The 26,048-nt window shown below is 40.2% G+C and overlaps 1 protein-coding gene across 8 annotated transcripts in view; it reads right to left on the bottom strand.

The window, feature by feature from the left end:
* The window catches only part of LOC126248162 (inositol hexakisphosphate and diphosphoinositol-pentakisphosphate kinase), a 585,218-nt gene that overhangs the window by 363,528 nt on the left and 195,642 nt on the right, over nt 1-26,048 (bottom strand). The window contains exon 2 of one of the 8 annotated variants that reach the window (XM_049948912.1): nt 12,581-12,687. The exons of the other annotated variants lie outside the window; for them this stretch is intronic. Within the exon in view, the coding sequence (XP_049804869.1) occupies nt 12,581-12,667 (87 nt within the window). The 5' untranslated portion in view covers nt 12,668-12,687. The remainder of the gene's footprint in view (nt 1-12,580; nt 12,688-26,048) is intronic. 8 annotated transcript variants of the gene reach the window in all.

The raw sequence follows: 26,048 nt of genomic DNA, 5'->3' as shown, positions 1-26,048 counted from the left end.
GGTTTGGCCGCCGACATGGAAGCATGGCCGGATTATACCCATGATTTTTTGCATTTAGGGTTATCGTAATGAACCCATTTTTCATCCCCGGTCACAATGCGATGCAGAAATCCCATCCGTTTTTGCCTCTGAAGCAACTGTTCACAAACACACAAACGCTGTTCAACGTCTCTTGGTTTCAGCTAACACGGGACCCAAGTTCCTTCTTTCTGAATCATGACCACAGCCTTGAGACATTTTGAAATGGCTTGCTGTGTCACTCCCACTAATCGTGCCAATTCTTCTTGAGTTTGACGCAAGTCTTCACTCAGCAATGTCTTCAATTCTGCATCTTCGAAAACATTCTCTCTCACCACTATGCCAGTCTACGATGTTAAAAACACCATTCTTGAAGCGTTGAAACCACTCATGACATGTTCTTTCACTAAGAGCATCCTTACCATACATACTTGAGAGCATCTGATGAGACTCAGCCGCTGTTTTCTTCATATCGAAACAAAACAGCTCTTAAACTGATATTTTCAATCAAGGACAACTTTATGACGCAGACACAAATTGACTAATGTTTGAATGAGGTTATGTTGACCAAGGTCCAAGCTAACTACCTGATGTCTGCGATCTGTCTTCATTAGATGGAGTACATGTCATTTTAATTTATATTTTGTGTGTGTTTATGAAAAATATCATCCTGCAACTTGACGAAAGCACATATGGTGATTAAGCAAACATTACCCTCATACTCTGGAATATTGTAACTCATTGTGTTATTGAATAAAGTTATTTAAACCTTCATTTATTGATGTTTGACTTCGGCTTTCAAGACTGACCCTCATCTTCTAAACCTGTGTCTGCAGATTGAAGCATCCCGGTGCAAAGCTGTTCTCTGTACTTTAACTGATTGCAGGTACATGGGATTTCAGAGATCATGACAGGCATACATTTTCAAGAAAACTTTATGCACTTGGTCGTTTAGTTATCAATAACCATAAATATAGCATCTGTTGAGATGATAAAAATTAGCGAGCAGCCAAATAACATTGGAAAATCAATAAAACTTCATGCAAATACAAGTGTATTTTCGTCATATTATCTTTCAAATGTAAAATGGATGAAATAATGTGACCAGTGTTGAAAAAAGTATAAATTAAAAGACAAAAACACGAGAGGGACTCGATCCAGTGATCCACTGATTATGCAGATTCAATTCTAAGCCCATGACAAAAGCACACTCTTGCTCAGGGTCACAACACACCACTACATTACTGATGCATAAAACTTCTCTGGTGATTTTCTCAAAATCACCTAAGTAGTACACCTTACTACATACACATTGTGTTGCCCCAATTGACTACTAAATGTGTACAAAGTTTGCAATACATTCACGATCTGAACATCATGGCCCTCCTTTGTGAGATATAACTTGTAAACAGTTCATGGAGTCATTACAAATTACGGAGTCCTTTGTTGAAAGAGTTTCAATGTACTGCAGAGCCAATGGTATAGTGACACACTCTGCAGTGTGTACACTGCATGCACTCAGCCGAGAATAATATTCTTGAGTCCCCTTGTGACTGCAGAAGCATAACCAACACAGTCATTGACTTTTGATCCATCTGCGTAAATGCACTTCAAATTGAGGCAGTCATGAAGAACTGAACAGAACAGGCAGCTGAGACTACTGAGATCTGCATTTTTGTTAGAGCCACGGAAGAGGTAGGTATCGTAGGACTGTGACCTTGCACAGTCTCCAGTCTTACATCAGCTGGTCTACCCATTTTTGAATGATTTGTACTCAGTCTGAACTGCTGGCTGTGAAAAACAGATGATGGTTAGGCAGCTGAAAAATTGTGATCCAGTTAGCCAAGACGTGCTGGTGTTTGATCCTCAGAGCTGGGAAACCAGCTTCCACCAGGAGGCTATTTACAGGGCTCGTAAGGAATGTTCCAGTTATCAAACACACACCACTGTTGCGGACAGGGTCTAACAAGCTCAGTACTGATGGATGGTGCCAACCAGTAGGCAACACACAGATAGTCCAGGTGGGGCAAAATTAAAGCTTTGCAGAATCTAAGAAAAACTGTGCAATCTGTGACACGGGAGGTACTGCAGAGAAATCAGAGTATTAAATTTTCTCATGCAATTTGGCTTGAGGTGGTGTACATGTACTCGCCATGTTAACTTCCACTACATGATCAAAAGCATATAGACACTTGGCTGAAAATGACTTACAAGTTTGTGACGCCCTCCATTGGTAATGCTGGAATTCAATATGGTTTTGGCCCACCCTTAGCCTTGATGACAGCTTCCACTCTCGCAAGCATATGTTCAATCAGGTGCTGGAAGGTTTCTTGGGGAATGGCAGCCCATTCTTCATGGAGTGCTGCACTGAGGAGAGGTATCGATGTTGGTCAGTGATGCCTGGCATGGAGTCAGCGTTCCAAAACATACCAAAGGTGTTCTATAGAATTCAGGTCAGACTCTGTGCAGGCCAGTCCATTATAGGGATGTTATTGTCATGTAACCACTCGGCCACAGGCCGTGCATTATGAACAGGTACTTGATCGTGATGAAGGATCCAATCACCAGGGGTGCAAGCCCCTTCCATGAAAAACACGACCACACCACAACACCACCACCTCTGAATTTTACTGTTGGCACTACACACACTGGCAGATGATGTTCACTGGGCATTCGTCATACCCACACCCTGCCATCAGGTCGCCACACTGTGTACCGTGATTCGTCACTCCACACAATGTTTTTCCACTGTTAAATTGGCCAATGTTTACTCTCCTTACACCAAGCGAGATGTCATTTGTCATTTACTGGTGTGATGTGTGGCTTATGAGCAGCCACTCGACCATGAAATCCAAGTTTCCTCGCCTCCCGGCTAACTGTCATAGCACTTGCAGTGGATCCTGATGCAGTTTGGAATTCCTGTGTGATGGTCTGGATAGATGTCTGCCTATTGCACTTTATGACCCTCTTCAACTGTCGGCGATCTCTGTCACTCAACAGACCAGTTCGACCTGTACGCTTTTGGTCTGTATGTGTCCCTTCACGTTTCCACTTCACTATCACACCAGAGACAGTGGGCCTAGGGATGTTTAGGAGTGTGGAAATCTCGCATACAGATGTTTGACACAAGTGACACCCAATAACCTGTCCACGTTCGAAGTCTGCTCTCTCACGATGTCTAATGACTACTGAGATTGCTGATATGGAGTACCTGGCAGTAGGTGGCAGCACATAGCACCTAATATGAAAAATGTATGTTTTTGGGAGTGTCCGGTTTATTTTGATCACACAGAGTATTGTCAAATAAACGGCCTAAATATTTGACATTTCAATAACTTCAAGTAGCTAAGTAGCTGGTTACCAAGGTACAGTTCTGGGTGACAATGTACAGTCCTGATTCTGCAAAGTGCATGACGCGAGTTTTTGAGGGAGAAAATTGATACCCATGATTTGAGGCCCAGTTATGTACTCTCTGTATGGATCCCTGAAGTTGGCATTCTGCAGTATGCAATGATGGAGAGCTGTAAAATACAGGCTAAGGTTCTACACATACAGAGACTATGATACCGTGAGCGCCATTCATTGCGATGGCGATGAGGATTATGCTCATAACCAATTCCAATGAACCCCAGTTTCCTGTACATATTGGCTGCTGAGTGTTGAACTTATCTAGACTCTGAATAATTGAAGGGATGAGAAATTCTGGATAAAATGGGTGAACAAATCCAGAAGTCCCACTCTTGCAGCGTAGACAGGATGTGATGGCACCAGGTGGGACTGTATGCCTTCTGCAGGTAAAAAAAACAGCACACAGATGTTGGTGAGCACAAAAGCATTGTGCACCGCAGATTCGACACAAATCGATTGGTCTGCAGTCGACCGAAATTCCTAAGACCCACTTTGAAATTGTGATAAATGTCCTTTGGCTTCTAAGCAGCCACACAACTGTCAGTTGACCATTCTTTCAAATAATTTACACAGTCTGTTTGTTAGAGAGATTGATCACTAATTAGTCAAAATTTGAGGGTCTTTTCCTCATTCCCAGATAGGAATAACTAACACTCTCCCACCACTGAGAGGGGAACTCTCCTTCCAGACAAATGCGATTGAAAAACTCGAGGATGTGTTTTAGGCTGCCATTGCTAAGGCATTTAAGCATCTCCTTGGGGATTTTATTGGGTCCATGGACTAGGCCTCAACACACTGTTAAAGCACTGAAGAACTCACATTCACTAAATGGAACACTGTACAATTCAAAGCCTTGTGCACATAAGAGTAAGTAATTTTGCTCTGCATGACATTTACAGGTCATGAAATTAGGATTGCAGTACTACATGCAGACACTTTGGTGAAGTGTGCCATGAAACACACAGCGATGACCCTGGGATGAGTACATATGTCGCCATTCAAGCAGATGCCCAGAACTACCGTGGGTGATGGGTGGCCACAAGTGTGACAGAGTTTAATCCATACTTGAGATGACAGGTTGTGGGCTCTTACAGATGATAAATACTGTCCCCAACACTCCTGTTTTCTCTTTATGATTAAAAACCATGCTTTTGTTTGAAGTCTCTTGAATGCTATTAAAGTATTCTGTAGAAGGACAGCATTTGTATTGTCAAAGCACCTTCAAAACACACTGATAGCTACAGCTATTTCTGTAGACCACCATAACACAGGTTTCTGACCAGGATGGTCTAAAGAACAGAGTACTGTAGCTTCCACAGCATGTATAATCATGCCAATAGTATCTTGTACCGCTCCTTCAATAATCTTTCTCTTCACTGGCATCAAAAGCTGCTCTGGAGGCGTCAGCTTGTCAGTTGGTTTTCTGGAGTGAACAACATGGCAGCAGAGTGGTGATGGTTTTGGCAGCTGTATCATGGTATTCAATGGGCCCCACTGTTACTCTGGATGGTCACATTATTGCCAAGGATTATGTGATGATTTTGGCTGATCAGATTCATCCCAAAGTACAATGTTTGTTCCCCATTGGTGATGCTGTGTTCCAAGGCAGCAAGACTCCTGTTCACACAGCTCACATAGTCCAGGATTGGTTTTGTGAGCACGACGATGAATTGACACATCTCCCCTGGTCACCAGTCACTGGATCTCAGTATTATTGAGCCTCTATGGTCTACTTTGAAGAGAAGAGTGTGTGATCACTATCTACCTCCATCATCATTACCTGTACTTGAGGTTATTTTGCTGGAAGAATGGTATAAATTCCCTTGAAAACCACCAGGACTTGTATTTATCCATTCTGCAATAACTGCATTCTGAATGCCACCAGTTTCCCACACCATATTAGGTGTGCTAACAGGTTGTGTTTTTGGTGTTTACATATTTTTGTCCAACCCCTATATGATTAATATTTTACAACGAGGAGCTGTTATTTGATTCTTCAACAACACGCATGGCCACATACTGAATTCTACACCATAGAGTAGAAAACTCATCCAAAACTAACAAACAAGATAAAGCAGTAATTATACAACTACACTGTCTTCAAAAAAATTAGTCAACATGTTGAACTGAGAAAGACTCATTTTCAATGGACATAATTTTTTAGAACTGGAGGAATTGAAACCCTTTGGAACTGTTCACCTGAAGGAATAACATTCAATTATTATTATTATTATTATTATTATTATTATTATTATTAAACAAAGTATTATGTTCCAGGCTAAAACTGTGTGCCAGACCAGGCCTCACACAGGGATATATGCAAATCTGAAAACAGACATCATTCCACATTCCCCTGGAATACTCTAAAACTGTTTTTTTATTCAACACTGCTAGTTTCAGGCATGGCTCATTTCCAAGTGCACTAGAAAATGGTCCATGTCCAAAACTAACAATGCTGAATCAAGTCAAATTCTGAAACACATTCCAGTGGGATGATGTCTTTTGCTTAAGTTTATTGAAGCTGTGGTGCTCACCCAGAAGAAACTGAATACCACTTTTCAACATTGTGATAGATGGTACTGCAAGACAGCTTCTGATTTCAGTAACCATCAGAGAGAGGTTTTAGACGTCTTGGGTGATGGGTAGGAGCCAGTGGGGAATTTCTCACATAGGAATATATGATTTTCATCATTGTGGAATCTAAGCATACCACATATATGACTCAAATCTCAACTTTTCACGGTCCCCCTCCATTTTTTACTATCTCTGAAGAAGCTCTCACGCAATGCCGCGTGACTATTACCTCTGAGGGTGGATATAGCAGGGAGTTTTGTCTTCACCACAATGTCGTGCCCACAGAATATAGTGAGTAAAATATAGGTTCCACTTAAGTTTCATCATTACCAGTTTTATCTTTTACAAACAAATAATTATTTAAGGAATTCCAACTATTATGGCAAATACAAAACACAAACCAGCTCTTTGCCTAACATGTCTCTGAAATATGAAATCTGTAGATGACGGAAATCTGTAAGACATAACAGGGCCTAACAACAAAAATACAGGCATAGAAATTTATCATTAAATTTGACAGTTCCTGTACAACCTACTGCATGAACAACATAATTTGACAAAGAAAAAATTAACTCTGATGCAGCATCAAAACTATTGATAAAAATTAAATATTCAGGAAAAGTATGTTTGTGAATGTTCAACCACAAATATGTAATTACATCACACAAAACAACATTTTCCTTAAATTATAGTCTGATAACCTGTAATTTTAAACAAGTGTTTCATGACATAACACAAGATTGATTGCATTTCAACTGCAAGCATTTCTGCCTATCACACGAGTTAACTTCTGTAACATTCTATTCTGTGTAGTCCATGACACCTTAACTCACACTAGTGTGACTACTGCCTATGTTCGACATCAATATGCAATAATCAGCCACAGATGGCAGGGGGCAGCATTAGCATTGAAGGTATATAAAGCATGAAAGGAGAACATGGAAAACAGTGCAGTAGTTGCTACACTCCTGAAAATTGAAATAAGAACACCGTGAATTCATTGTCCCAGGAAGGGGAAACTTTATTGACACATTCCTGGGGTCAGATACATAACATGATCACACTGACAGAACCACAGGCACATAGACACAGGCAACAGAGCATGCACAATGTCGGCACTAGTACAGTGTATATCCACCTTTTGCAGCAATGCAGGCTGCTATTCTCCCATGGAGACGATCGTAGAGATGCTGGATGTAGTCCTGTGGAACGGCTTGCCATGCCATTTCCACCTGGCGCCTCAGTTGGACCAGCGTTCGTGCTGGACGTGCAGACCGCGTGAGACGATGCTTCATCCAGTCCCAAACATGCTCAATGGGGGACAGATCCGGAGATCTTGCTGGCCAGGGTAGTTGACTTACACCTTCTAGAGCACGTTGGGTGGCACGGAATACATGCGGACGTGCATTGTCCTGTTGGAACAGCAAGTTCCCTTGCCGGTCTAGGACTGGTAGAACGATGGGTTCGATGACGGTTTGGATGTACCGTGCACTATTCAGTGTCCCCTCGACGATCACCAGTGGTGTACGGCCAGTGTAGGAGATCGCTCCCCACACCATGATGCCGGGTGTTGGCCCTGTGTGCCTCGGTCGTATGCAGTCCTGATTGTGGCACTCACCTGCACGGCGCCAAACACGCATACGACCATCATTGGCACCAAGGCAGAAGCGACTCTCATCGCTGAAGACGACACGTCTCCATTCGTCCCTCCATTCACGCCTGTCGCGACACCACTGGAGGCGGGCTGCACGATGTTGGGGCGTGAGCGGAAGACGGCCTAACGGTGTGCGGGACCGTAGCCCAGCTTCATGGAGACGGTTGCGAATGGTCCTCGCCGATACCCCAGGAGCAACAGTGTCCCTAATTTGCTGGGAAGTGGCGGTGCGGTCCCCTACGGCACTGCGTAGGATCCTACGGTCTTGGCGTGCATCCGTGCGTCGCTGCGGTCCGGTCCCAGGTCGACGGGCACGTGCACCTTCCGCCGACCACTTGCGACAACATCGATGTACTGTGGAGACCTCACGCCCCACGTGTTGAGCAATTTGGCGGTACGTCCACCCGGCCTCCCGCATGCCCACTATATGCCCTCGCTCAAAGTCCGTCAACTGCACATACGGTTCACGTCCACGCTGTCGCGGCATGCTACCAGTGTTAAAAACTGCGATGGAGCTCCGTATGCCACGGCAAACTGGCTGACACTGACGGCGGCGTGGCACAAATGCTGCGCAGCTAGTGCCATTCGACGGCCAACACCGCGGTTCCTGGTGTGTCCGCTGTGCCGTGCGTGTGATCATTGCTTGTACAGCCCTCTCGCAGTGTCCGGAGCAAGTATGGTGGGTCTGACACACCGGTGTCAATGTGTTCTTTTTTCCATTTCCAGGAGTGTATAATGCAGAAAAGGAGCAATATATCTGATGTCCAAAAGGGCATGATCATTGGCTTTAGGGCCAAGGGTGGAAGCATTTGTGAAATGGCTAAGTTTGTAAACAGTTTGCCTGCTGCACGGTTAAAATTAAACTGTGCATGGCAAAATGGCTCTATCCAAAACCGGAGCTGAGGCAACTGAGGTACACCATGAGCCACCGATGGCAGGATAGAATGACAGCTATGGAGATGTGTACATGTGAATAGACGTGCAACTGTTGACCGACTGTCTGCCTAGATGAACCGAGAGGCTACCAACAGTGTCTCCTCAACAACCGTCCGAGGAACATTGCCGTGTACGTGCCTACGTAACAGGTGCCCGGTTCACGCACCCATGCTGACTGCTATTCATCAGCAATGAAGGCTGGAATTTGCATGTCAATATTGCAACTGAATGTCCACTGAGTGGTGACAGATGGCCTTTTCAGATGAATCAAATTTTATGCTCCATTGGATTGATGGCCATTGGAGTGTATGAGGTGAACCAACTAAAAGCAATCACCCAACAACAATCGTCGGAAGGATCCAGGCCAGAGCAGGGAGCATTATGGTTTGTGGAATGTTTTCTTGATTCTGGAAGGCACAATCGATCAACAGAAGTACCCATCTATCACTGGAAACCATGTTTACCCCAAAATGCAGCCCCCCCCCTCAGTACCATGAACCTACCAGCAGGACAATGCAACATGTCACACAGCTTGCAGTGTACAGACATAGTAGGATCGGTTTATCATATTTCCCTGTCCACTAAACTCTCTGGATTTAAACCCAATCAAGAATCTGTGGGACCACCTCGATCGGGCTGCTCACGCCTTAGGTTCTCAACTGAAAAAGCTGGCAAAGGCACTGGAATCGGCATGGCTCCACATCCCTGTCGGTACCTTCCAGAACCTCACTAACTCTTTGTGGTTATTCAGGATTGTTGGAAAGTGGTCACCTTAATGTGACTGGACACTATTCCCACAGATTAATTTAAACTTGCTATATATTCTATCACCCAAAGTGCACTGTATACAACTACTAGTCTTCCAGCCTGTGAATATCCCCCCCCCCCCCCCGAACCCCTTTCAGTACATGAAAACTTCCCCACTGGCTCCTACTCATCAGCCAAGACATCTAAAACCTCTCTCTGATGATTACTGAAATCATAAGCCGTCTTGCAGTACCATCTGTCACAATGTTGAGAGGTGGTATTATGGGCCAAAACATGACAAATGTCCAGTAAACAGGGTTTTAAAATGCACACCTTAATAGATAAGAGCATTTTTCATCTTCACACCTATTAAACACATTTGTTCTATTGTAAAAGTGCTCAAAGCTCTTAGTCTATATATTCTCTTTTCCTTGTTTTGGTTCACACTACCATCTCTCAAACTATGAAATACTTTTTTTAACACCCTATTTATATATCCTTTCTAGTTTTATTTCAGTCTTAAATACCTGTGAGTATAACCAACACTGGAAACTAGCTGCTAAGATGGGCAAATCTGGAGTATGATAACAAAAACAGTTATGTTGAAAAATTCATTCTGAAATTTGCCCAAAGTGTTTATATGAAATAACAAATCCAAATCGACAATAATCAGGCAAAGATAATAGAATATGAATGCTGTGTTATAATTATTGTGCCAATTTACAGTCTATATGAGTGGTAAAGTCTTGTTCAGATAAAGAATACATTCTTATATAAGCAACTTTTCTGATACCTATTTTCATTTTTGCTCTTTTTCTTTAACAACAAAGATAAACCAATGAATACTAATAAAAATACTGACACCATTTATAAGTGTTTTTTCTTCCTTCTCAATTTGGGAGTTCTTCATATTTTAGTTTAACACACTATACATTGTAAGTGTGTGAACACCAGTTCATACAGAATTTTTCCTTTGTTAGTATTTACATGAAATCTACGAAGATACAGAAGAATGTTACTTAATCAACTAATGACAAACATGATTTCTTAATTTCTTACAATCTTTTCATTACCAACAATAAATTTTTAACTACTGGTCTACTGATCCCTCACTCTTCTGTTTAATGCAAACAATGCAGCACTTGTACAACACATGGAATATGCACTCCATAAGATACAACGTAACATTGTATTTATTTTAAGATGCTTTCATATTTGTTGATTTTTTTCCCTTTTGCCTCATCCCTTAGGAAAATGCATAATGGAGATGAGACAAGGAATCAAACATGTGGCAAGCATGTTATTTGGTGAGGCCAACAAAGAATGGAAATTAGGAAGGCAGAGCAGTGGTAATTCAGTGATATAGATGGCAGGACAACAGGAAGTGGACCTGCAGATAAAGGCAGCAGAATGCTGTAACTGTCATTCTAAGATAGATGGTAGGATAACAAAGATAGTTGAATGGCTGGCACAAGACGAAGACAGAGTTGGAGGTGTGTTGGGTAGTGAGCACATGTCAGCTTCAGAAATATATGCTAAGCAGAATTACATATAATTTGCTTTTCATAACTATGCAAAAAAGGAGCAGCAAATATACAGAATAGTTCTATGGAAATCCCACTGCACAAAACTACCTCATTTATATTTCTACATTCTACAGTTACTGTTTTAATACATTTGTGTAAAAATGTAAAATCTCTATCAAAATATTCAACAGAAACAACATGACTTCAATACCTGTCTGCAATCAGACAGGCCATTAACACAGCATTTAACATCAAGTATTTGTGAAACAGTTGCTAACAAAAGAAATTTTGAGATATTTAAATCGTCTTTCCCACTGCAACTACCAACTTCAAACACTTACCATTAATCTCATGATGTTTCTAAGATGCTTATAAGCATAAGAAACCATCTTTGATCACACCTAGTGTATGGTGCCAATGAATTCATCCTAGTTTTTTTCTAGGCTCTATGGAAAAATGTAAAATGAAGCAGTCCTCAAACTGAGGATTGGTTTGAACATAGCAATGCTTTATTGAGTGTGTAAATGAAGCTTCATTTGACATTTTGCCTAAAAATTTTGGGCAGTGTTGCTGAAATAGGAGAGTGCAATGAAACTTGATTCAGCATCATATTTTAATGTTTCTTTTCCATACAACTCCATACGGTCTGCAGCAAAACCAGATTGTCTCAATGATGCTGTGGTACTAAGAACCCACACCAAATGATGGATAATCTCTTCTATATTTACACATACACAAGACCTATCTCAAGATAAACTTTAGGAGTACAAAACCAATAATGACAATAAACAATAAAATCATTTTAATATCATATGGATGCCAGTTGCTTTTCAATTGCCTGACCAACAAACCTTGTTACCAAGAAAATGTCATCTGCTGACAAAATGACAGTGCTTATAGTATTGTTGTACTTCATATTTATAATCTCATCTGACAACCTTCAATAATTTAGATGTTTTCAAACACTTACATTTTACCTTAAGGTGTACTTCTATAGAATAAACTTTAATGTCCAGGATGAAACTGTCACTTGTCAGCCAAATTTACGTGTATGTGGTTTTGAAAAATTTTGAAACTCCCGTCAGATTAAAACCATGTATCAGACTGGGAAGAAGAGCTGAGAACCCTGGCAGGCAAGCAATGCTCTTATCGACTGACTGTCCAGCCACAAAACAGGTATTGGCAGAGTAGAAGCTGTGATAAGAGAACTGACCACAAAAGCAAGAATGAAAGTTTGTGTCCCAGTCTGAACACAGTATTAATTTTCCAGGAAGTTTCAAAGATTTCAACTCTTATTGTGTTAAATGACATATATATCAACATACTCTGGCAAAATCTAACACTAACACAAAAAATAATGAATTGGAAAGGAACAGCATCAAGAGGGATACACATGAATAAACAACAACCAAGGCAAGTGGATAGAATTAAATTATTAAAAAACTAACTTCAACACAATTTGTGGGGTCCACTGTTTTTAAAAATACAGTCACAAAATGTTTCATTACAGGTAACAACTCTAAATAAAAATAAAATGAGTAGGTGTATGTACACAAATGTTCTTCTGGATAAGCAACATTTATGCATATTATACAGGAGAACAGGTACAACGTTTGTGTGACCTCTGCTTACATTACACTACACCACTAACTTCAAACAAATACCCAAAACCCACTACCCAAAGAGCAAATACAAATATCTTAAATAAAGCACCTACTTCATCTTGACAGTAGACAAGATTGTCATCCCTGACAATCCACTCTCTGAGTCTCCACCAATCCTTCCACCATAACCACTCGTCCATCACTCTCCGTTCGTTAAATGCTACAGATGTGACATTGAAATTCATGTAAGCAACCATTTATCACAAATGTTTGACTGATTTACTTTAATTAGCACTTCATTTATGAACTTCACACTTAAGCATTCATTTACAACACCTGACAACTGGAGACCATAAAAAAGGCTACTCTCAAATTCTCTCCAATCATTTACTTGCAACTTTTGTCTTCAGCATTTACGCTAAATTAAGAGCTAATAAAATTATATTTAGAACCTTGCACAATTTCAAAAGAAAAAAATATCAATAAATGAACTACCTTTAATGGATAAATAAAATCAAGAGTCAAAACTATGGCATAGTCATCATTAGGGCTAGGATTTTTATAATAGGGCATATATTTTCAGCATGAACACCATGTTCCTTAAATACACACAAATGATTGTTATGAAAAAACTAAATCAATTACCATAATTTGTGAAGTCATACTTATGGATATATGGCCATTTCTCTAAGGCTGGACATACTTCAGTAAGTAAATGGTCATATTAATTATATTTTCACACTTTCAAGAAGTAAAGAACAATTAATCATGTAATATCTTTCTTCTGTGACACCTCAATTTGTTTCCTGAAAATTGGCAAATATATACCTTCCTCCCCTATTTTCCTTTAATTTGCAATATGGACTTTACCCTTACTCTATGAACAGGTAGGTGCTTAAGACATTCTAGACCCTGGACTGCAGACAAGTGTCTCATTTTGTTATTCAGTCTTGAAGTCAGAAGTGTATGCACTTTAGTTCAGAAAAAAAGTGTAATAAGAAGCAAAGTATTCAAGTAAAATTACAACAGTACATGTCCCAGTTCAGTGAGAAAGTATTTCAGACTCATGGTAAAATTCTGTATTGTAAACATAGGAGTAACTGCAGAGAAGTCATTTAATGTTCAGCAGCCTGTGGCAACAGAAGAACACAAACTTGGTGTACAGCAGATTGAAAATGGAAAAACACTACTGCAAATGCTCCTTAGGGAATCCCACCAATCTTATTCACCATTATGTGAAGAACTTTGTACAGTCTTCCTGTGTGCTAACATTCCCTTCAGTAACCTGAACCATCGAATATATATCATGAATTCTTAGAAAAATGCACATGAAAAATTATTCCCTATTCTTCCACATTAAGAAATGACTATGTCAGCAGAAGCTACTGGAAAACAATGCAAGAATTCAGACAAAAGGTCGTGAATAATAAAATATGGGTATCGACTGTTGCAACCAGATGTGGAGATACATCGCAAATGTCACTGTGGAAACTTTGGAAGAATGTAGTCCATGTGAAAAGTTTATCAGAAACTGAAAATTTAAAAAAAAGTACTTTTTTTTCCAAGATTAGTACATTGTTTGACAGATCTACGCATACCATGTGGCCTGAAGGTATAAAGCATGATGATGTACTACTCTTTGTAATGGATGTTGAAACTTATATGGAGAAAGATGACAATTCATTAAAACCATTATACAGTAAAATGGTGCATGTGACTTGCTTAGCTGATGCCTGAAGGAGAGTTGCAGAAGATATCTGTAGTAAATTCAGTGATGTTGAAAAATTTATTGAGTGTGTTAAAAAGGTATTTTTGAAAGGCCCTTCATGTGTTGCAGCATTTAAGTTGTTAGCTCCAGACATTTCTTTACCAACCGTTTCCCATTTTGACCACACGGGGGTTCTGGGTTAACACCTGCCACTGTTACTGCCACTATTCAATGTTGTGAAAAGCATCATTGAATCAATCGACAGCAGCGAAGCCTCTTCAATTGGACTAGAATTAAAGTATAATGTTGAAATTTCAGACAAACTTCCATCCATAAAATAAAATGTTTGATTTATTCCTACCACCATAACTGCTTTGGAGCAATAAGAAGTGCCACCAGTGATGCAGGTAGAACAAGTGACAAAAATGTGAATAAATCAGAAGCTGTTCTGGTAAAGTGGAACACGAAGTACCAAAGAATATAGGGAAAAGAACCATGAAAGGAATCATAAACTGTGTTCCATTTCAAAGATTTTACTGGGTAAAAACTTCTCTTTTAAACATTTAGATTTAGATGCTAATGATTTTCTAGAAGTACAACGCTTTGTTCACTGACAATAGGAAATCATTTTTATTTGAAAATTTACACAAGGTATTCATTGTATACTGCAATTCAGACCTCATAAATTGAAGTAAAAGTGAGGATGTAGGGGGGAAAAGGTCATACCTTAACTATGTTCTGATAACATTAATAAAAAGCATACACCATAACATCAAATTCCATAGCTTTAACTTGCTTCTCATGTGTTTTTTATTCTTAAATAAATAGTCCATTATCATAAACTGAGTTACAAATTTATTTTACATCATTTTATTATTGTTAGGTCATAGTTTTACGTTATTGTGTATATTTTTGTAATTTTTTTTCATAACAGCATTCTTTGTGCATATTTAGTAATTTTTTTGGGTCATAAAAATCCTAGTCCTGGTCATCATTTTGTGTTTACAAATGGAAAACTATTGCAAATGTCTTTTTTACATACATGTCCTCATAATATATACCTCAATTCATAGATGTCCATCAGGAAAATAAGAATATAACACTTAGTACAATAAAATTATAATACAAGTATGAGCAGAAAGTCTGACCTAAACTCAAAAACAAAGACATGAATACACAAAACATCAGAATTCATACAACAGTTATCTGTTTCTGTGGTTTCTTTGTGAACAATTTCGTAGTATAGCTACAAATTTTAAACTATAAAATTTGGAATTATGTAAGTATTAGAAACATGTATTCATGTTGCTAGACAGAAACAAATAACTTCAAAATTAGACTGTTATATAAACTTTCAAGTTCATAAACAGTATTACTAATTGCTTTTTGGATAACTGAAGCTTACCTACTTTTTTGTCATAGTAAGCACTTTAAACTTGAAAGAATTTCTGAGTTATGAGGAATGCAGCCTCCATGATGAGTAACAATTTGATCACATTCAGTGCACGGTTTTCAAAGTTGTATTTACAGTATTGAATAAGCTTATATAATCAGACTTGTAACATGACGGTTTTAGAGTACACCATGTCAATGTTTCATTAAAATATGCTCATTGCAAAAATTAATTATTATTATTGGCTAGGAGCATTTTCCGTATTCCCTCTCCCTAACAGACACAACGACAACCACAACCACAATCACCATCTCTCCTCCCACCATTCACTACCTCCAATCTCATCGAGTTTAACAGAAGGAACCAATGTATCTGCAACACATTTTAATATTTATCTGTGTACCTCTACATGTTGAATATCAGTTTGTAAAACAGTACAACAAATAAATGCTCAATATTATATTTTTACTTTGTTTCTGATGAAAAATGGTTTTATCTTATAGCTATGCACGACAGTTATGCATGGAAAACAAGAAGGATTTATTCCAGTTGTACACAGTTTCTGTTTACAGTTCTTTTAGTTGCATGAGGTAGTAAGCAAACAATGTTCTAGTGATCTTCAGTCTTAAGAATGGTTTGATGCACCTCTCCACACTAGTCTAGCCTGTGCAACCTTCTTCACCTCCGCATAAATCCTGCAGCCTACATCCATCAGAACCTGCTTACTGAAAACAAGCCTTGGTGCCCTCAACAACCCCCTCCTCCTCCTCCTCCTCCTCCTCCTCCTCCTCCTCCTCCCCCCCTCTCCCCCCTGCCTCAAATACCAAACTGAGAATTCCTTGATGCCTTAGAACGTGTTCCATCAATCAATCCCTTCTTTCAGTCAAGTTGTGCCATAAATTTCTTCTCCTCCCAATCTGATTCAGTACTGTTCCATTTGTTACATGATTTACCCATCTGATCTTCAGCATTCTTGTATAGCACCAATAAGAGCACATCATTAATTAGTAACTACTTACATGGGTAGTCTAAAAGCCCTTCACTTATTAACATTAGTACAAGTGGTTATACATATAAACTTACAGTTACAGCTGAAACTGTCACAACCTATACATATACATACATCTCAACTCCTAATACCTTCACTCTCACATGAGACATCACCTCTGGCACCAAAACTACTTTCACACAAGTAGTCAAAACTCAGCTGCTAAGTACTTTCAGATCATCTACTGCACAACTGCATCAAAGACTCTAAATATTACCTTCATGCCAGTTCAGTGGTTTTATGTAGGGCGAATAGAAGGAAAAAAAGAAAACATTGACAATTTTTATTATACTGTACTGCATGGTAAACTGGCCGTTTTTCAAATTGGGGGCCCCCCGGTCTGGAAATGCACAGTCTGGGCACTGTGGGACATCAAAGTTTGAGAGCAGTGGCATCAAAATTTCCTCAGATTGTGTTCATTTTCTTAATTAGTTACGCAATCCACTACCCATTAGTGTCAGGTGGATACAGAGATTGTAACTAACAGCCATTCTGTGTATGCAACTGTATCTTCTTGTAGCGCTCTGTCCTTATCATAAATGTTATGTTGTCAAGCACTGTACTAATGTTTTTGACTGTGTTATAACATGTTCTGCCTCACAAGTTTCAAAAATAACTGATATGTTGTTTGCACATGGCAAAGTTCATAAAGGCACAGCTGCTGCATGGTTACATGCAGGGAAGTTACCCTTTTGATTGAAATACAACAGGCAATTCAACTTTCAGAGGAATTGGGAGAGGGCTAAGAAATCAGAAAGTTGCAGGTAAGTACTGTATTTTCCACCTGGAGGGTTTCTAAAATCAACACACACACACACACACACACACACACACACACACACACAGAGTTTTCTGAGTGAAACATTTCACACTACCGTCAGTACTACTTCACGGATTCCCAAAGTACTCTTAGTTGCAGCAGTGACCAATAAACTTTAGAAATAATATATATTTTAGTCTATAGTCACATTTTTGTTTTGCTCCCCCTCCCTCCCCCTACTGGTTAACTACCTCTTTTGGTGTACAGTAACATCCTCAGGACATCCTATAATGAAAAACTTCAAGTACATAGTTAAAACAACAGTGCAAAAGAAATTTACAAAATATTGTTAAGCAAATGTAAGGCATCCTGTGTAACTTTAAAATGTATAGGTAGCCCCTTGTACCTCACACACAGCCGTCCTGCTCATTTCCCAAGTTGGTGCATCACATACCAAAAGTAAAAGTAAATATTTAGCTTTAAATAGATGTAAATTGCGGCCAGCAGTGATAAAGGTCACAATTTAAAAGATAAATAAAAATAGCATATAATATGAAATTAGGTAATTACATATTAATGTACAGTCTCTGCTGTAACAAAACATTAAAAGCAAAATAGCAAATCTATTTAGCCAAGTTGACACTGACTGTTTGCATATGGTTTACATCACTGTAAAACACAGATTTCACTATGAATTTTTAAATTGAGCAAGTATTGTCTTGGTAATAGCATTATATATTAAAATCACAAAATTATTTTTACTGAAAGGAAATCAAGCATACAGAGGGAATAGTGGTGCAGTATGGCTATGTACTGCACTGTAACTGTCAGTTGATGATTTTTGGCGGCATCTCCAGTTTCATGTTTATCCAAGCAGTGACCATGTGTACGCTGGGTTTCTCAGTGGTGCCACATTATGCAATCTTTGTGTTGTACTGCAGTTCAACAATCAGCCACAGCTGCAATAACCAATCCTCATGTCTAACATGCAGTTTTGAAAGGCTGTATCAATGGGCTTCAGTGTTAGGTAACAACAAAGAACAACAAACTAATTCATAAAAACATGCCCTGCTGTGAATACTGACCTATTGTGATGCTTTAATACAATTATTACGTTTTGTACCCGATGGTGCTGATTGTCTATAGGTCTCATAACTTATAACTCCAACCAACACATGGACACTGCTTGCAGGAACATAAAACTACAAATGCGGCCAAAAATTGTTAGCTGATGTTCGCAAAGTTTTATACAGCCACACTGTGCCACAATTCCCTCTAGATGCTCAATTTCTTTTCAATAAAAATAATTCTGTGATTTTAATACATAATAATCCTATTACCATGATCCATGATGATACTTGCTCGATTTAAAGATTCATGGTCAGATCAATGTTTTGTAGTGATACTAGCAAACTCAGAAATGTTTTGCAATTGCTAACTATGTGTGGGAATAGAATATATGTCCTAATCTCCTCCTCCTCCCCCCCCCCCCTCTCTCTCTCTCTCTCTCTCTCTCTCTCTCTCTCTCTCTCTCTCTCTCTCTGTCTCTTCTCCACCTCCTCCTGCTCGCTCTCTCTCTCTCTCTCTCTCTGCCTATCTCCTCCTCCCTCCTCTTTACATCCATGTTCTCCTTCCACCTTCTATATCCATTTCCTCCACTATTCTCTGGCCATCTCCTCTCCTCCCCACACTCTGACCTTGAGTTTTGTTGATTGTTATTGCCAACGAATCTTTGACTGGGAACTGAAGCCCATTAAAGGAACAAAGAAATTGTATAAAGGGGTATGACAGATCTCTCTTGCTGCTGCATCTGGAGATTATTGACGTCAATGACATTATTTCACACATTTCTAATCTACAAATGGGGAGGATTACAAAGTTTTGGACAGTTCCAGTTCTGTAGTAGGATTCTAATCATATGCCGATAAGCCATAAATACACTTTTGTATTGTGTATTTAAATCGGGGACCTAGAAACGACGGAGAGGCTTCGTCACACCATAGCCCTCAGTTGTTCATAATCCCACAGCAGCCCACCCACCCCACACCGCTGTCCCACACAGAACCCAGGGTTATTGTGCTGTACGGCCCCCAGTGGACCTACCCCTACCCCCCCCCCCCCCTCCCCGGTAAGCATCTCATATGAGACGAGTGTACCCCCAAATGTTTGCGTGGCAGAGTAATTATGGTGTACACATACGTGGAGACAGAGTTTTGAGGCGGAATAAGGGGAAACACCCCGCATTTGCCAAGGTAAATGGAAAACCACCTTAAAAACGATCCACAAGTTGGCCGTCACACCAGACCTCGACACTAACCCATCCGGCGGATTTGTGCTGGGGACCAGCAAACCTTCGCGCTTGGGAAGCAATGCGTTAGACTGCGTGGCTGGCCGGACAGGCTATTACACCTTTACCGTTCTCTTTTAAAACTGACTGTGAGGAATATAACAAAACTGCACATACTTGTATATACAACTTTCATTTAAATATATAAGGAGGAAGACTATGTACAGGATAAATATTTTGTGTAATGTTTAAATGCCCTGCTATTGTAGTTAAAAGCCCGCATCTCGTGGTCGTGCGGTAGCGTTCTCGCTTCCCACGCCCGGGTTCCCGGGTTCGATTCCTGGCGGGGTCAGGGATTTTTCTCTGCCTCGTGATGGCTGGGTGTTGTGTGCTGTCCTTAGGTTAGTTAGGTTTAAGTAGTTCTAAGTTCTAGGGGACTTATGACCACAGCAGTTGAGTCCCATAGTGCTCAGAGCCATTTGAACCATTTGTAGTTAAAAGGTAACTGCAGTAAATAAAATGAAACCACATATTTTCACAGGAACTTTATTGTTTAAAAACATATATAGCCTATGTTCATTTGAATATGTATTTGAGTATTCTGTAAAAGTTTCACGTAAATCGGCCAAGAACTTTTCAAGATTACCAGAATGAATTTATCATGCTGCAGTGGAGAGTGTGCCAATATGAAACTTCCTGGCAGATTAAAACTGTGTGCCAGACCGATACTTCCACCTGTACCTCATCTCCTACCTTCCCAACTATTTAAAGCAATACGCAGTGAGGATAGGTCACGAGTCATGCTTGTGTAGCTCAGTTGGTAGAACACTTGCCTTGATCTGGCACACACTTTTAACCTGTACCAACTATTCTGCATTTCTGTCAGGTACCAGGTGTCAAAAGGTATGTTAGCCATCCAAACCCGGTTTTAACAGTTGCCTCTGAGGAGGAAGTTATTAAACGCTTTCATGAGGCTGTGCCGGAAAGTAATGCCTCCAAATTTTTATGTTTTATTCTACGTCTTTATTCCTCATTTCTACATATTTATTTCCAACATTGTCACCCTGGCAAAAGCACATTTCTCACAATGAAAGACTGGTTTATTTATACCATCACTGTAGAATGTTTGACCTTGTTGATGGAGCCACAAACCCATCTTTGCTTGCACCGCTTCATCGCTATAAAAGTAAAGTCCTCGAAGATCATCTTTAAGTTTTGGAAAAAGATGAATATCAGATGGGGCTAAGTTGAGACTGTATAGACGATGATCGATGACAGTGAATCGATGGTGTCCGATTGTTGCAAATATCACAGTAATTGTGTATTGTCTGGCATTGATATGCTGAAGGAGAGGGTGCTCCCTGTGTGGAAGAACTCTTTGAAGCGAAACTTAATTACAGTATGCTGTTTCTCATCCACCAACACAGTTATGTTACACACCACTATGTTACATGCTACATTTTGGAGCACTCTAGCAGCACCAAAGGGTTGCACATTGCATTAGTGAAGCAGAAAAGTTGACCGAGTAATACGCATGACATTTACTACTTCAACTGATATTGAGAATAGAATACAAAATTTTGATGTATTAGGTTTCAGCACACCCTTGTAATAATAACTGGCCACCACTCACAATGTGGCAGAAGCACTGGCCTCGTGTCATGCAAATTGTAGAGTGTCATCTAATAACAAAAACTACATCCATACCATCTACAGAAAGTGCAGACAGTAGTAGCTGAGAGCAACCCATGAAGATTAGTCTCCACAATGCAATTTACTGTGCTATGCACTCCAGCCACAATTCTTGACTTTGGTGCTATCCAATGAGCAACGCACATTGACTCGAAGATCATTGTGAAATATTTCAACATATACTTGAGCAAATGAAAACTCATGTGTGCAAGCAGTTGGATGCAATCAGCAGTGTACACAAATGAGGTGGGATAACTTGTGAACGAGTCCTTGATCTGTATTGAATTGCCAAGTAGACTAATAGGAATATAGGAATGTGTGTCACAGTTTTGTAGATCTTCTACCTACTCCATCGGATGAATACATACAATTTGGTGACAAAATGATGGAATATCAGCTTACTTGGATGCAAACAAGTACCATCTAGGCACCAAATAAACAAATTGACAGTTGGCACAGGAGGACTTGTTCTGTGGCTACCATTAAGTCTTACACTTTTTGACTGTTTTCTGTGGGATACTAATTAGAATATCATGTATGCTAATTTTGAGGTATCAGATTAAAGCCTTATCACGCCAATCCATCCCGTGACTCAAATACTAAATGCATTTATCTGACCGCATGTATCAGTCTGTATTGTCACCAATGTACACACTCAAATTTATCTGGAGGTCAAAATTTTGAGTCCCTTTCATAATTCACTGCATGCTGCATGGTGTGACACTATTATTGGGTTTCTTAATGAAATGGAAAAGCAATAACCTAGCACTATATCCATTCCATTCTCAAACTCTGACAGTCCACAATGACCAACCAGGAATTTCCAGATATGGGTTCCTTCTTGAAAAAGAACAGTTTATCATCTTCCTTCACAGCATACTAAGCATCAACAAAATTTTTAACACAACCTGTGTAATATACACTACTGGACATTAAAATTGCTATACCACGAAGATGACGTGCTACAGACACGAACTTTAACTGACAGGAAGAAGATGCTGTCATATGCAAATGATTAGCTATTCAGAGCATTCACACAAGGTTGGCGCCAGAGGCGACACCTACAACGTGCTGACATGAGGAAAGTTTCCAACCGATTTCATATACACAAACAGCAGTTGACCGGCGTTGCCTGGTGAAATGTTGTTGTGATGCCTAGTGTAAGGAGGAGAAATGCGTACCATCACGTTTCCGACTTTCATAAAGGGCGGATTGTAGCCTATCGCAATTGCGGTTTATCGTATCGTGACATTGCTGCTCGCGTTGGTCAAGATCCAATGACTGTTAGCAGAATATGGAATCGGTGGATTCAGAAGGGTAATACAGAAAGCCGTGCTGGATCCCAATTGCCTTTTATCACTAGCAGTCGAGATGACAGGCATCTTATCCGCATGGCTGTAATGGATCGTGCAGCCACGTTTCGATCCCTGAGTTAACAGATGGGGACATTTGCAAGACAACAACCATCGGCATGAACAGTTCAACAACGTTTGCAGCAGCATGGACTATCAGCTCAGAGACCACGGCTGCGGTTACCCTTGACACTGCATCACAGGCAGGAGCGCCTGCGATGATGTACTCAGTGACAAACCTGGGTGCACGAATGGCAAAACGTCATTTTTTTCGGGTGAATCCAGGTTCTGTTTACAGCATCATGATGGTCGCATCCACGTTGGGCAACATCGCGGTGAATCCACATTGGAAGCGTGTATTCATCATCGTCATAGTGGCATATCAACCAGCGTGATGGTATGGGGTGCCATTGGTTACACGTCTCTGTCACCTCTTGTTCGCATTGACAGCACTTTGTACAGTGTGTGTTACATTTCAGATGTGCTACGACCCGTGGCTCTAACCTTCATTCAGTCCCTGAGAAACCCTACACTTCAGCAGAATAATGCACGACCGCATGTTGCAGGTCCTGTACGGGCCTTTCTGGATACAGAAAATGTTCGACTGCTGTCCTGGCCAGCACATTTTCCAGATCTTTCACCAATTGAAAACGTCTGGTCAATGGTGGCCGAGCAACTGGCGCGTCACAATACGCCAGTCGGTACTCTTGATGAACTGTGGTATCATGTTGAAACTGCATGGGCAGCTGTACCTGTACAGGCCATCCAAGCTCTCTTTGACTCAGTGCCTAGGCGTATCAAGGCCATTATTATGGCCAGAGGTGGTTGTTCTGGGTACTGATTTCTCAGGATCTATGCACCCAAATTAAGTGAAAATGTAATGACATGTCAGTTCTAGTAAAATATATCTGTCCAATGAATACCTGTTTATCATCTGCATTTCTTCTTGGTGTAGCAATTTTAATGGCCAATAGTGTAATATAGAAGACTGCACACTTAACTTGTCGAGCAACTATCCAATATTTAGTTGCAGTTCCAGGATGTAATCAAATTTTGGTATCAATGCACTTCTTGAGCCACTCTTTTACATTGGCTCCCACTCTCTCCAACATTGCTCTGTCAATCTGAATGACTTCCACATGAACTACTTCCTTCTATTCTTCAAGTGTATGTGGTTTATGTTCATATTCACATGACTTGAGATAACCCCACAAAAAGCAGTCACACATGGACAGATTTGGGGAACGATCAGGCCAAATAATGTCACCAAACAGGGAAATGACAACCATGAAAAACAGTCCAAATTGCTTCCACTGACATTCTTGTTGTGTGGGCTGTGGTCCCATCCTGCTGAAACCAAACTTGCTAGATAGGAATATGTTTTCTTCTTGGTCCAGGTAGGAAGAATTCAGTGATCACCTGTCTGTAATATTCTGACATTACAGTTACAGTGCTCCTGTTATCATCTTGGAAAAAGTATGGACCAACATCTGTACCGGTTACAGCACAACAAACAGTCACCTTGGGGCTATGTAATGGTCTCTCATGCATTAGTTTTGGATTTTCACTGACCCAATAACAACAGTTCTGCTGATTCACCACACGGTTCAAATGAAAATGAGTTTCATCACTCATAAACAAAAGAATGTCATTTTGCTCAAGTACGGCCTCTATTACTCGAGGAAAATTCAGCTGCTGTACATAATCTATAGGCCTCAACTGTTGCACCACAGCTATTTTGTAGGGATGATATCCTAGACCAATATGCAAAATATACCTGGCTGAATGATTACTGAGGCGCAGTTCAGTGGAATATCCCCTAACAGATTGACCAGGACTACTGATTGTGGCTTGCCGAACTCTTTCAACATTTTCTGCAATGGGTACTGAGTGTGGAGGCCCTGACAGTTTTATATTCATCACTGTTCCTCATACATGAAATAATGCAGTCCAATGTAAAATGTTGTTGTGAGTGGGAACACTATCACATCTCGCAAGATTGCAATGGTGTTGAAACTCATGCTGAATTGGAATGACAGACTCATTGTGCCATTAGTAGACAAGATTAGATATACTATACATTGTGTTTCTATTCTAGTTATAAATGGGCACTTCAATCAGTGGCCCATACAGATGTGTAATGTGTGACAACACTTCATTTGTAAGAACATGAGATAATGTAGAGTCCACAGCTCCATGACCTTGACTAAAAAAATGCCAGGAGCTACCAAACACGAGACCACATCAGTCCATCCACTCCTACTACCTGAACCTTAATACTACCTGTTCTAAAAATGTGTTCTTTCTGGGTCACCCTGTATTAAAATAGTGAGTGTTCTCCCCCCCCCCCCTTGCTGATAGCCCCAAAATTTTATCCAGCGGAATACATATGTTACCCACAAAGCCACCTGAACAGGGAGGCAGCACCATCATGTTTACAGGGATGGGAGGCAGCGATAGCATAAACTGCAGTATTCTTACAAATGAAGTGCTGTCACACATTACACATCTGTATGGGCCACTGATTGAAGTGCCCATTTATAACTAGAATAGAAACACAATGTATAGTATATCTAACCTTATCTACTAATAGCACTTCTCTGGAAATATCCATATAATTACCTCCCCCAGTGACATTGCTATTTTCCATATCTATGTCTGTCGATTGTCGTCTGCCATTTCAGTCACAGATGATAGTACTGGCTGATTATATTATCGCACACTGTTTTGGTGTTAACTTTTCAGGTCACTGCAGTAAAAGATACAGTCACAGCATCATCATCAGCAACCTGACTGTGCGGTCTAGTGGTTGGTGTTTTTGGTTTGTAACATCAAGGCCCCGGGTTTAATTCCTGACGAATACCTCCAACATTTTTTCTGGTGGAGGTCCTCTCTGTCTTATGAGGCCAACAAAGAACTACTCAAATATGAAAGAAGCAAAATTGACACCTAAGTCACTGAAATGGCATTGAGTCGATATACTTGCACCAGGCTAGGTAATACATGATGTCTATTTACTACCAGCAAATGCATCAGCTGTTATTTTTTCCAACTGGAAAATGAGATTCAAGATTCCAGACAAGTTCTATAGGATTTAAGTCTAGATGTGATAGCAGCAGTATGAAGGAACCATCTTCTTGCAAAATTTCATCAATTGAATAAAGAGAAAGTTGGAGCTCCTTAATCTCGAATGTGTGGCTTTCCTCATCTATGCATTTAAAATTTTTCTTCTGTCCTTTTCTACATGGTAGTCCAAAGTTTTCCTGTTGCAGCCAGAGAGAAGTGACCACAAAGCAAAACTCTGCATTCACAACAAAGAAATGTTGTCTGGCACTGTTTGA

The sequence above is a fragment of the Schistocerca nitens genome, chromosome 3, assembly GCF_023898315.1.
Source record: "Schistocerca nitens isolate TAMUIC-IGC-003100 chromosome 3, iqSchNite1.1, whole genome shotgun sequence".
Classification (NCBI taxonomy): Eukaryota; Metazoa; Arthropoda; class Insecta; order Orthoptera; family Acrididae; genus Schistocerca; species Schistocerca nitens.
The sequence above is the reverse complement of the archived record's forward strand: the minus strand, read 5'-3'. Positions and strand labels throughout refer to the sequence as shown.